Below are 12,496 nucleotides of genomic sequence, written 5' to 3' on the forward strand. Positions count from 1 at the left end.
ATATTGGCAAATAATGGTATAAAAAAAACCGGACGGTTTTGCAAAATGCAATCGTGTCCATCGGACGGTTTTGCATATGCAATCGTGTCCGCCCGAACGCTGCTGCATAATGCAATTGTGTCCGCCCGAACACATTTGCATATGCAGTTGTGTCCGCCCCCGTGCAAAACCGTCCAGTAAATTAAACGCCCTTGGTCGACGGAACACATTCGCCATTTTTTCACAAGTATAAAATTAATGTGCATGTCATGAATAACATGGGAAATGTTCGGCCGTTGGGTATTCGTTGCAATCATAAAATACGTGAATATTCATGCTGCATGTTCAGTCATGCATGCTCGCTTACGCGCGCACATACATGTCAGTCATGTACATGTCCGCCGGATGGTTTTTGCATAGCCCCGGAAAAGATTGCATGCAAAAGTGTCCGGAGCGGACAGTATTGCATGGCGGACACAATTGCATCTGACACCGGATTCAAGCTTCTGGTGTTTGATCAGCAGAGTGTGGGTGCGATTCCCGGTCGTGAAGCTTGCTACGTAAAATTTGGGAGGTAGTGCTTTCTGCTCTACCAGCCATGCTTCGGATTGATGATACACAAGCCTACATCCATATGGACTGTAAAGGGGGTAACCCTGTTTCAACGGCCTCTGGAATAAAATAATTGTAGCCCACACCTTGAAGTGGCCTTCAGGCCTTGTGTGTCTGGCGACTTGCATATAAAAAAATAATAAAAAAATAAAAAAATTGTCCTAGGAAATGGTTGGGAGACTGTACTGGCTGCTTAAACTTCAGCTCTTGAGGATTTGTACTGGTGAAATCAGTATCGCTTAAGGTTTGGTACTGGTAAAAACTATCAGTGGAGGATTTCTACTGGTAAAAAATAATCTAGAGGAATAGAATGGTTCTAATAAACGTTTATCTCTGTGAGATTGCTAGGGGACTATTGGTACAAACTTTACAATCACTTGATTTCATGTTGACACTAATCATTTTTATTTTAATTATTACCAATCCTAATAAAAGCTTTTCAATAGTTGTCACAAATAATTTCAGATATTTACTAAGAATGATAAAGTGACCTAAGGATGATTTACAAAACAAATTAATTACTACGCACACTTTGTACAAGTACTTTAAATTTAAAAAATAAAAAATAAAAAATAAACTCCATTTTTCTCTTAGTACCTGTAAGTATACAGGCCTATATTTCAAACAAGAAATAAAAATTGGCTAACTACACACACTTTGTACAAGTACTATAAATTTTGAACATTAAATTTGTTTTTAACAAAATCTAACCTTTCTTTTGTACCTGAGTAAGTCTAGACCTATATTTCAAACATACAATATTCAGTATATATACATACTTGAAAGATCAATTAAATCTGGGTAATCATTTGAATTGTCTTAGAAGCAATAATAAAAATACATAATCTAAGAAAACAATACATGTTGACGCCCCACCCCCCTTTATTTAGTTGATTTTAATTTGTACTATCAGAATGTGTCACTTGCATGCAGAGCAGGGCCCAATTTCATAGCGCTGCTAAGCACAAACATTAATGCTTAGCATGAGATTTCTTCCTTGATAAACACAGGGTTACCAACCACATTTCCATTTGTTGCATGTTGCTTCTTACTGGTATTCAGCTGTTGTTTGCTTGTCCTGAAAATCATGTGGAAATTTGGTTGGCATTCTTGTTTTTATAAAGGGAGAAATTTCACAAATTTTTGTGTTTAGCAGCGCTATAAAATTGGGTCCACTTCAGTTGACTTTACATGTAACTTGTACTGCCAACGTTTTTTATTTTTGCAAGCAGAAAGTGTCCCTTTGCATACAGGGAGCAGTGCAGTTGGTGTCACCTTGCACTGCCGAACTGTTACTTATGAATACAGAAAGTGTTCATTTTGTATACAGAGCATTGCAACTGGTTGCCTAAAAATTGTCAGTAAAAAATGCCCTGTGACAAGTCTTTAAAGATGAATCTCTGCCTTAAAAGATACACACATTATGGGAACTAGGTCCATGAAAAGTGTAGACTTGTGGACAAGTCGTTAAATCGGCCCCACGTGCTGAGATAGTGCTCTCGCGAGATTACTGCTCTCGCGCGAACTGATGGCTCCCCGATTCGCCATCAGTTCGCACGAGAGCAGTAATCTCGCGAGAGCACTATCTCAGCACATGGGGCCGATTTAACGACTTGTCCACAAGTCTATGAAAAGTGTTGTTATACGAGTTGTTTGATTTTAGGTATTAAAGGCACTGGACACATTTGGTAATAATATTGTCTGCAAACTTCCAACAAAGCAAACACTATGTTTGAGTATTTGTGTCTATTGTTACAAACAGTAGCTATCTGGTTTTTTTTTGCACTTTTGGCTTTCCATAGTTTTTAACCTCTGTTGGCAAAAAATCGGCCTGTGACGATGCTATAGAAAGGTCAACATTAGCATTCAGTGGCGATGAACAATTTCTGTCTAGTTTTTTTTGCTAGGCAGAATTGCCGCACAAAATCACTCCTTGTTTAGTGCATCCAGTGATGTAGCCACAGTGCCAGTGCTGGGCGGCCCCTGCCAAGGACTCACAATTTTTGCCCACACCTCTGGGTAAAATATATTGTGCCGCCCAGTGTTGTAGTCGAGACCTCGCAGTCCGAGACCAAAACAGAGACACCAAAAAAGGTCTTGAGACGGTGGGGAGACCGAGACCAGGTCTCAAGACCTACAACACTGGTGCCGCCCAGCACAGAATTCCCCCTAGAGTAAATCAAAATATTGCCCACTGTGCATTGATCTGAGACACAGCTAATGATAAAGGAGTAGAGACACGTCCTAGAGAAAGAACACAGGCAAAAAGAATATTCAACTTATTGCACGGACCCATGTACAGTTTGGAAACCTGGCATCATGTCTGAAGCTTGCACTTAAAGCCATTGGACCCTTTCGGTAAACACTTTTGTCCAAGGCCCACACTTCGTGTATCACAACTTCTATATCAAATAACAAACCTGTGAAAATTTAGGCTCAATCGGTCATCGGAGTCTGGAGAAAATAACGGGGAAAAACCCACCCGTGTATCCGCGCGTTTGGCCGTGTCATGACATGTGTTTAAAATAAATCCGTAATTCTCGCTAACGAGAATTGATATTGTTTTACTGTTTTCCCAAAAAGTAAGGCATTTCATGGAATAATATTTCAAGGGAAGTCTTTCACCACTACCTTCTGTAAACCCTGTAAGTTATTTGTAAATCTGTGAAATTTTTTTTGTTTTTTTTGTACCCAAAGGGTCCAATGGCTTTAAGCAACGATGGTCCCATAATTAAACAAATACTTTTGCCCTTGGTGCACTGGATTGAAAGCCCACCACCTATATTGGTCTAGCTACAACCCTCATCGTATCATTTCTTTGGCTTGCATGATTTCTGGTGGACTAACAGTCTATCTGGTAGGAACGTTCTTCCGCAGTAATCACATGGGGCTAGATTAGCCTGAGAAGCCTGCCACGCTGCGTCGTTTAGCTCATCGATGTTATACTGACCCGATCCTCCTGAAGGAATGAGAGGAGAAGAGCAAATTAATAAGAGCATGATCTGGTAAGAATGCCTGTCTACAGTAACTTCATGCTGAGGGGTTTTAAGCACTAAATTTAAGTTCTGGTGGTTAAAGCCATTGGACCCTCTTGGTAAACAGTGTTGTCCAAGGTCCACACTTCGTGTATCACAACATCTATATCTGTGACGGTCATAGAAATTGTACCCCCCACTGTTATTTTTATTGCACTTACTTATTATGTAACATTTAATTATTCAAGAGAAGCGCCCTCTCTTGGACAGCATTCCAACTTCGCGCGCTTCCGCCACCCTCATAATGATTCTAGCGAAGACCTGACAACATGTATTTTGTCTTCGTCTGTTTCAGGTAATAATCTTTTGGTTTATTTTCATACATTTTCCCTCTAAATTCATCATTCATGTACATTATTGTAAACTGGTGTTTATCTTCAACGACTATTGATTCTATTTTTATTCATTTCGAGATTATTAGAGATTTAATGGAATTGATTGATTGCCGGACTAAAGATTTGTCCCGGTTTAGTTTTCTGAATACAAGTTAATTATTTATTTGTTGAACTATACCCTTGTAGTTTATTTGACAAGAGTTGCTATTTATAAGTATTTGTTCTTTAAAACATTTCCGATCAGGAGCATCGGCCAAGTTTTATTTGCATTTAAGTTGTTGTTTTCCATCGATAATCAAGATGGCGCATGATGTGAAAATCACATGTCATGATCTTGAGACATACCTGTTTACTTAAAGCCGTTTACGATTTCATTTAATACTGTTTGTACATAAATACTGTTCTGTGATTATTTGTTTTATAAGTTAATTAAGATAATGATTCTAGCGAAGACCTGACAACATGTATTTTGTCTTCGTCTGTTTCAGGAAATAAAATGGTGCACCGAGTGTAAAGAAAACAACTTGCCGTTAGCCTTTATCCTTATACGACTCTCTTAAGTATTGAGAGGGTCACATATCAAATAACAAACCTGTGAAAATTTAGGCTCAATCGGTCATCGGAGTCGGGAGAAAATAATGGGAAAACCCACCCTTGCTTCCGCGCGTTTCGCCGTGTCATGACATGTGTTTTTAAAATAAATCCGTAATTCTCGCTATCGAGAATTGATATTGTTTTACTGTTTTTTTTAAAAGTAAAGCATTTCATGGAATAATATTTCAAGAGAAGTCTTTCACTACTAAGTAAGTTATTTGTAAATCTGTGAACTTTTTTTTTCTTTTCTGTAACCGAAAGGGTCCAATGGTCAGTTGGGTGTGGGTTCAAATCCCGGTCGTGTTACTGGTGTCCTTGAGCAAGAGTGAATGTATTTCTGTTGAAATTGGCCGGGAAACCTACATTATTAGTAGTTACACTGCTGGATGGATAACCAGTGAAGATTTGTGATGGTTTGCCAGATATGTCGATAGTGTAATATAAAACAAGCCCCCGTCTCATACCAACTTAACACAATCAGTTGTGCTCTTCATGTATGCTTCAAGGATACAATGAAACATTGAGTTTACAATTGGCTAGGAGCATTTTGGAGAATCTCCTTCTGGTCCAAGATGCTCTATTACTTGCATACTGACTTGTAAAGCTAGAGAAACATATTGCACAATAGGTTTGCAGTAACACCATGTGTATATTGTTACCACACACCGATACATGTACAACTGTACACTGATACCTCACCACGCCTCAAAGCATATTAGAGAAATACAGTTGTCCGATCAAATGACAGCTTTTCAAACAGAGGCAATGCAACAAATGAACTTTTATTATGTTGAAAGCGCAGTGATAAATTCTCCTACAGGCCTTGAACTTCGCTCTTTAAGGGCAAAACAATTTTCCTCTAGTAAGGGGCACTCTACGAGGAAAACACACTTAATTTGTATTGGAACTTTGCAAAGGGAACCACCTGCAAAAGCATATGGCACCACTGCAAAAGCATAGGGCACAACAAGTGCTATTTTGAGGCCAGCTGTTATCTTTGTAAGATTTGATTTACCTTTTAGCATCCTGACTTGGGGTTTGACAGGCTCCGTTCTCTGTAACTTCTTAGGAAGTCGCTCGTTCTCCATGTGCCATTTCTGCAGACACTGTGGTTCGTGGATTGAAATGGATTTGGATCCGAACTCTCGGCTGCAGATGTAACAGATGATGGTCTGTGGTCTTCTGATGACTGGTGTCTTTGTCACCTGCAATATTAAAGTCAACATGGTCAATTAGGAATCAATATCGACAATGCGCCCCAACTACAATTTGAGGGTGAGGCAGCCACAGATGCAAGTCTTTGCCGTATGATGTTGATGATCAATGGGGGACTTTTGGGATGCTAGGTTGCGGCAGACAATACCAGGTTAACCCATTGTCCTTGGTAATGTGCGTATGCTCAGAGCTACATAATCAATGGAAATTTTCCTGGTAATTAGTCTGCTGCTACCTAAGTGTTCGAAAGTTTCCCATTGGTCTATACATCATGGAATTACATGACAACAGGGTGTAGGGCTTGACTTTGGGTGGAAAATTCCATAAGATGTTAAAAAGTTAAAAATAATTACTTGACCAGAATTTGTTTTACAAGACTAGAGTTGAAATGAGAATGTTCTCATTAAATATCGGTAAACAGTTTTCATATTTTAACTGTTTAGTCTGAACACGCTCTTTAGAGAAGATTTATCTAATTTTGTACAATGTACTATGGGTAATTATTCTTCACTACTCATTGTAACAGTATTACAATTTTGCTAACAGATTGAAAGTCAATATTCGAAAAACCTCCAAAATAAGACCGCCATACTTTTTTTAAAGTTTTTTTTTACCCATACACCGATGTGTGTTAGCACTGTATACTCAGTACTTTCCCCCCTGAGTCCTGTGAAAACAAATATATCACAGGCATGTTACTCGGATGGGATTCGAACCCACGACCCTTGCAATTTTAGAGCAGTGTCTTACCAACCAGACTGCCAAGATTGCCTGGTAGCTAGAGGCAGTTCGAATCCTACGTTTTGGCAGCGGGTACCGCAACGAAATATAATAAATGTTAAATTTGCATCCTGATAAAGAATATTATTTTTTTTGTGCGGTCATGAGTTTACTGGCCCGATGCTAGTATCACTGGCCTCAGGTCTGCAGTCAAGTGTAAAATTACAGCCCTCATGAGCTCCAGTATGTTCCGTTGAACAGATTTATAAAATTTGGCCTTGGTGTGTTGAAGGTCTTCAACTGATAGATTTATAAAACCTACCCGTGGGGGTCTGACATTCCCTGATGTTGATGTTGATAGCGGAGTTTTTCTCCCTGTTTTTCCCTGAGCACGACAGCTAGTTGTGTGTTTAACAATCCTGTCAGTTGCAAAGGTGCGTCCACAGTTATCACAAGGTACAAGGTTTGCCTTGTGTGCCTGCCATGCTGCCTCATTTATTGTCTCTGCTGACAATTTCCCAGTTGGCGTTCCTAATATTTCAGGCTTCTTTGGAACACGCTGTCTGAGCTCCCTCGGCAACTGCTGGTTCTGAATCTTCCATTTCTGAAGACACTGTGGTTCATGGATCGGAAGAGATTTGCTGCCGAATTCACGCCCGCAAATATAGCAAACGACTGTGCGCGGTTTCCCTGTGTTGTTGAAATTCTTTGGACTTGATGTCTGCTGAGAAGCCGAACTTCCACCTCTGGTTCCGGGCGGACCACAAGAACGCTGATGTACCGGCAAGCGATCGGGTAGAAAGGTTCGACCGCAATTCTCGCAAGGAAGCAACTGTGAATTGGCACTTTGTTGAGCAGCTTGGTTATAATCCTCTGGACCTGCAGCCGATTGGCCTATTCCGAGAGGTTTTCTGGGCGGAGGACGACGCATGTGCTTTGGCAGCTGGTTGTTTTCAATCTTCCACTTTTCAAGGCACTGCGGTTCATGAATTGAGATTGATTTTGAACCGAATTCTCGTCCACAAATGTAGCATACAACAGTGGCTGGTTTGCCTCTCATGGGATTTGATTTTGAAGAAGCTTTTTGAGGCGGTGTAGGTCGGGCGTTAGAAGGAGGTCTCGGCTTATAAAGTGCACCTGGACTCTGAGGAGGGGCAGAACCTTGGGATGCCAAAGCACCAGACTGGAGGTAAGGCTGTCCAGCGGCATCGGACTGGCGCCCTCGTTTGGCACTCTTTGGTCTAGGTTTCTTTATTTTATCAATCGGTGCATCAGGACTCGACAGTTCAGAAGGAGGCTCACTACTTGGGGTGCCACGTCTCAAGTCATTATCAATCGTCACAAGTTTCCTCTGCTTTAAGGTCACAGTGCTAGGCCGGACTAACGTTGCTGTACTTGGTCGAGGAGGATAATCCCCATCACACTGATCATCCGTTCCACCCCACGATTTTGACACATCTCCCCTTTCTTCCATCCCTCTAGAATCCACTCTTGACTGGTTCCTCACCCCAGACGTTTGACCGGCTAACGCTCTCCCAGCCGGACAAGTCTTCTCGTGAATTTTAACTCTCTCCGGAAGGAAAGTCCTGCCGCATTTTGAGCACGGGAGAAGCTGCGCTTGTGAAGTCTGGTATGCCGCCTCATTAAACCGATTCAAGTCCGAACCACTGCTTCCTTTTGAGATGCCTGGGAGGATGTTCGGTTTTTGAGGAGGAGCGGGACGTCGCTTGTCACGAGGCAGACGATCGTTCTCAGCTTGCCACTTTTTGCTGCACTCACGTTCATGGATCTCAATGGAGCGTGTACCGTACTCACGGCCGCAGATGTAACAGACAACGAGGCGGGGTTTACCGCCAGGCATTGTTACTTGGGAGTCTTTCAAGAAGTAGATGATAACTGTAGCAGTTCATCTGCATAAATCTGTGGCTCTTCTTTATCACGACATATTTAGACCCACATCAACATTTCTTTATCTGTAAACTTCATGGCAAACTCATTTTAATTACGGCTGGCAGGGCAGGATGATACATTATTTGTAGTATAGTGTCCTGAAAGACAAAAGATTTTAAAATGTTAACAGCAGAGCAGAACATCAGATTGACACAGTTACCTTCGTTCATACTTCCTGCTTAATATGGTTTGTGCGAAGCAAATTTTCTTGCATCACAGTGGAAGATAACTGCGGATTTCAATTATTGCGTCACCAAAAAATCCCTTCACATTCGCATTTGCAGGAAGTATGACCCGGCCCAGGCTTAACTGTGCTGAAGAAATTTGTGTTAAAAACAACAATATAAACAACAAGTTGTTAGTATGTAAGTCAGTCAAAATATTATGTAATAGAACAACACAATCGACACCTGTTCAAAACAGCCCATGGGTGATGGAAGAAAATACCATAAAACATAAAAATTGAAACTGACATCTTGGTAAGCTGTTTGTACACAAACATTTACACTATACATTAACTTTGGCGTTGTCTGCATATGTAGCTCTTAACCTGTTTCTCTCTTTGTTAAATCTATTAAATTGCATCACCTCACCACTGATCCAAAGAAAGAAAAACAAGCCAAATATCATACAAATCATCTTGCGTTGTGCTTCCATCAGCTTCTTGTTCATTCACTTTTAATTTGAAATGTGCAAAATTCCCTTTTACTTCAACAGCTTTCAACCAAACACACTGGCTCCGCCTTGCATTGTCTTTCATAAATGACTATTTTTTTTACATTGGACAGTTGGATAGAGTAAATCAGTACACATGGGAGTGATGTGACGACCTCTTTATAGATTCTGGTGCCACCATGGCAAAATAATGGGAATACAAAGATGTTAATTGCATCCTTCTTCCTCCTAACTGTGCCTGAGTTACATGATGACTATTTTTTACATTGGACAAGTGGATAGAGTAAATCAGTACACATGGGAGTGATGTGACGACCTCTTTATAGATTCAGGTGCCACCATGGCAACATAATGGGGAATACAGCGATGTTAATTGCATCCTTCCTCCTCCTAACTGTGCCTGAGTTACATGATGTGGAGTGTAGAGCATCTAGATTCAGCTAACGGCATCATATACTATACTGACTGTTATCTCACTAACTTGCTTTAACATCGTAGACTACGCCTACATTATGTACACGTAAATAATGTTAGAATATGCAGAATGAAGTTTGCTTCTTTAATGGATTTGGGTACTTTTTGTACGACACAAAACACAATGTCCATAGATTTACATTAAACTTACAGCATTTGAATATTATGACAGTAGAGAGCTGTCCTTAAAATATTACTAGCTGAGGTGATGTAGTTTTGGAGAAATGAGTTTAACAAAATAATTTGCAATTTTACACTTGACTCTCCTGAAAACATTGCTCTGTGATTTTGTTTGTTCCTTCTCAAAAACTTGATGAATAATGAAGCTGAAACTTCGACAAGTATGTCACAGTGAGTACAGATTCATGTGATGTCATGGCAAAGAACTTAAACTACAATTGAAAGGTACCAAAACCCTTTGACATCAAATGCCTTCATGATGTAAATATTTAGAAATATTTAATGCAGAATGAGCTTTGCTTCTTTAGAAGGGAAGCACTTTATAATCACTCATTTTGTAAAATTAATGCCAACAAAATATTTTGTTAGAAGCCTAGTCATAGCAGTTTTTTGATAGTAGGCCTACACAAAGCATTGAGAGAATACCTACATGTACAGACACTGGACACTAGGGCCTACTGGTAATTGTCAAAGACCAGTTTTCTCATTTGGTGTATCTCAACATATGCATAAAATAACAGTCCTGTGAAAATTTGAGCTCAATTTGTCATCAAAGTTGCGAGATAACTATGAAGAAAAAAACACCCTCAAGTGTCACATGAAGTTGTGTGCTTTCAGATGTTTGATTTCGGGACCTCAAATTCTAAATCTGAGGTCTTGAAATCAAATTCGTGGAAAATTACTTCTTTCTCGAAAACTACACCACTTCAGAGAGAGCCGTTTCTCACCATGTTTTATACTACCAACCACTCCCCATTACTCGTTACCAAGTAAGGTTTTATGCTAATAATTATTTTGTCCACTGCCTATTTAACCGATTGTGTTATAAATGTAAACAGATTTATAAGGTTTTATGCCCCCAAATTTGAACCTGAGGAGTGTTACGGTCAGTTATTAACTCGATTTGAACAAACGTACACTTTTGTCCACCTTTGAACCCGACAATTTGATTCTGAGATTGAGAAGTGTTTTTGTCAGTTATTAAAAACTACACGATTTGTACACCTTTTTTCAACCTCATTATAGGCCTTGTACTATTTGTAGCGTGCATGTTGTTTGGTCGGGAACACAGTTAACATCATGAAATCACCTTGGCCTAGTTCATTAACTTTGTTTATTACATTGTGGTCCACTGCTATTAGAGTACAATGCCAGTGAAAGGCTCAATATAATCATGTAAGATGCAATATTGATTGACTTTAATTAAATAATGGGGTCTTAATGGTTAAAGGCTCCATCATCAGACTCTCAAATGAAAATGAATATATGATAAATGGAGTATCATTTAAAAAATAGAAAGTTGTAGAATTAGCATTGCAGACCTGATACTTCACGGAGGCAACGAAGGCGATTGCCTCCGTGTCCCCTGGTCATTGCCTTGGTGCCCTTGAAATGCTCCAGTACAAATTTGCAATTTCATCATAGGGTGCCCTTTACCAAGAAGAAAATGCCTTAGTGCCCTTGCCCTTTCAAAAACGAAGCATACAGCCCTGGCATTGTACTGCACAATTAAATAGTTCCAGAATTGAGTGAAAGAAATCATTTTGTTTTGTTTGGGGGGGGGGGGGGGGGTAAATTTAGTCTTGCAAAAAAGGCAATGCAAGCAATCATTATGAACAGGTATATTGAGTGTGTGGGGAAAGTTTTCGTTGTATAGTACAAATAAAAGGAAACTTCAACTATTGGTGGCCAACTGTCGTAAAACTTTCATCTATCAACGACGATTTAAAAAAAAGTATAACAGTATTTTTTGTATTAACATTAAGCAAAGGAGGCCCAAAATATAAGACCCTAGCCTAGTAGGGCTAATTAATGGGTACCAGTCACTTCAGCACCTTGCAAACTCGGCAATGTTTTAAAAACTTGTCGACTGAACATGATGCGGGCGGACGGTAAATTTCCTGGCGGCCCAAATTTTCTCGAAAGTTCGGAATTCTTATCTTGAAACTCTCAACTAGTATTAACAGCGTTTACAATTACAAAGCTTAGTACTCTATCATTATCAACCATTTTTTTTATTTTGTAAAAAGTATACACGTAGCCTACGTTACAGCATGCCGAAAACAGAGCATTGTTTTAATGTCAGAGTTCCTCCATCACCCATCCATCTACATACATGTAAAAATAACGTCATTCTTTATCATGTTTGTTATTTTAATGAATATAATATAATATTTTGTATAATGGCCGGCTGCTGACTGACTGTCGGTGCTGGAGAAACCATCAACCATGTCAACATATCGAAATCATCATCTCCAATTTAGCAATTAAAATTATTTGATTTGATTTTGATTTTGAATTGATTTATAATAATATTATTATTTATAAAATTATTATTCACATTTTCAGACATTCAAAATGTATTTAACTTACTTGTTTCTTATCACTTTAGAGATCCTTTCAAGAGAGAATCAAACAAACGAACACGTCATTTTGTCATCATCAGTTGAAAAATTATTCAGAAAAATTAATATCTGTGGTTTACTCCTTAGCGCCATGACAACTGTACACTATATCGATTAGGGAGGCCGACTCTCATTTGCAAAACACTGCACTCGACCGCCAAGTACCCACTCGACCGAAAAGAAAAAATTAATACACAAATAAATTGATCTGTGGTCGACTTAGCCAAACCGACCTTCAGTGAAGCTATCTTTTACATGAGTAAAACACTGGTCGAGTAGGTAGATTAGTGTTATGTCAATGCGTTTGTTATCTCGGTCGAGA

General features: G+C 39.5%; 1 protein-coding gene across 1 annotated transcript; it reads right to left on the minus strand.

Moving 5' to 3' along the window:
* Positions 1–2,181: 2,181 nt before the first annotated feature.
* LOC139942276 (zinc finger protein 474-like) lies at positions 2,182–12,434 on the minus strand. The gene is made up of 4 exons (XM_071939075.1): positions 12,143–12,434; positions 6,813–8,538; positions 5,571–5,760; positions 2,182–3,550 (listed from the first exon to the last, which is right to left on the minus strand). The coding sequence occupies exons 2-4, from the start codon at positions 8,349–8,351 to the stop codon at positions 3,402–3,404; spliced, it is 1,878 nt and encodes a 625-aa protein (XP_071795176.1). The 5' UTR covers positions 8,352–8,538; positions 12,143–12,434; the 3' UTR covers positions 2,182–3,401.
* Positions 12,435–12,496: the final 62 nt, after the last annotated feature.

The sequence above is a fragment of the Asterias amurensis genome, chromosome 9, assembly GCF_032118995.1.
Source record: "Asterias amurensis chromosome 9, ASM3211899v1".
NCBI classification, from domain to species: domain Eukaryota; kingdom Metazoa; phylum Echinodermata; class Asteroidea; order Forcipulatida; family Asteriidae; genus Asterias; species Asterias amurensis.

Bases quoted from the DNA above. Each gene is read 5' to 3' on its own strand.
- LOC139942276 (XM_071939075.1), bottom strand. From the start codon at position 8,351: ATGCCTGGCGGTAAACCCCGCCTCGTTGTCTGTTACATCTGCGGCCGT. The intron at 5,761-6,812 runs GTAGGTTTTATA...TTAATATTGCAG, and splicing joins GGAATGTCAGACCCCCACGG to GTGACAAAGACACCAGTCAT. The intron at 3,551-5,570 runs GTAAATCAAATC...TCATTCCTTCAG, and splicing joins CCAAGTCAGGATGCTAAAAG to GAGGATCGGGTCAGTATAAC.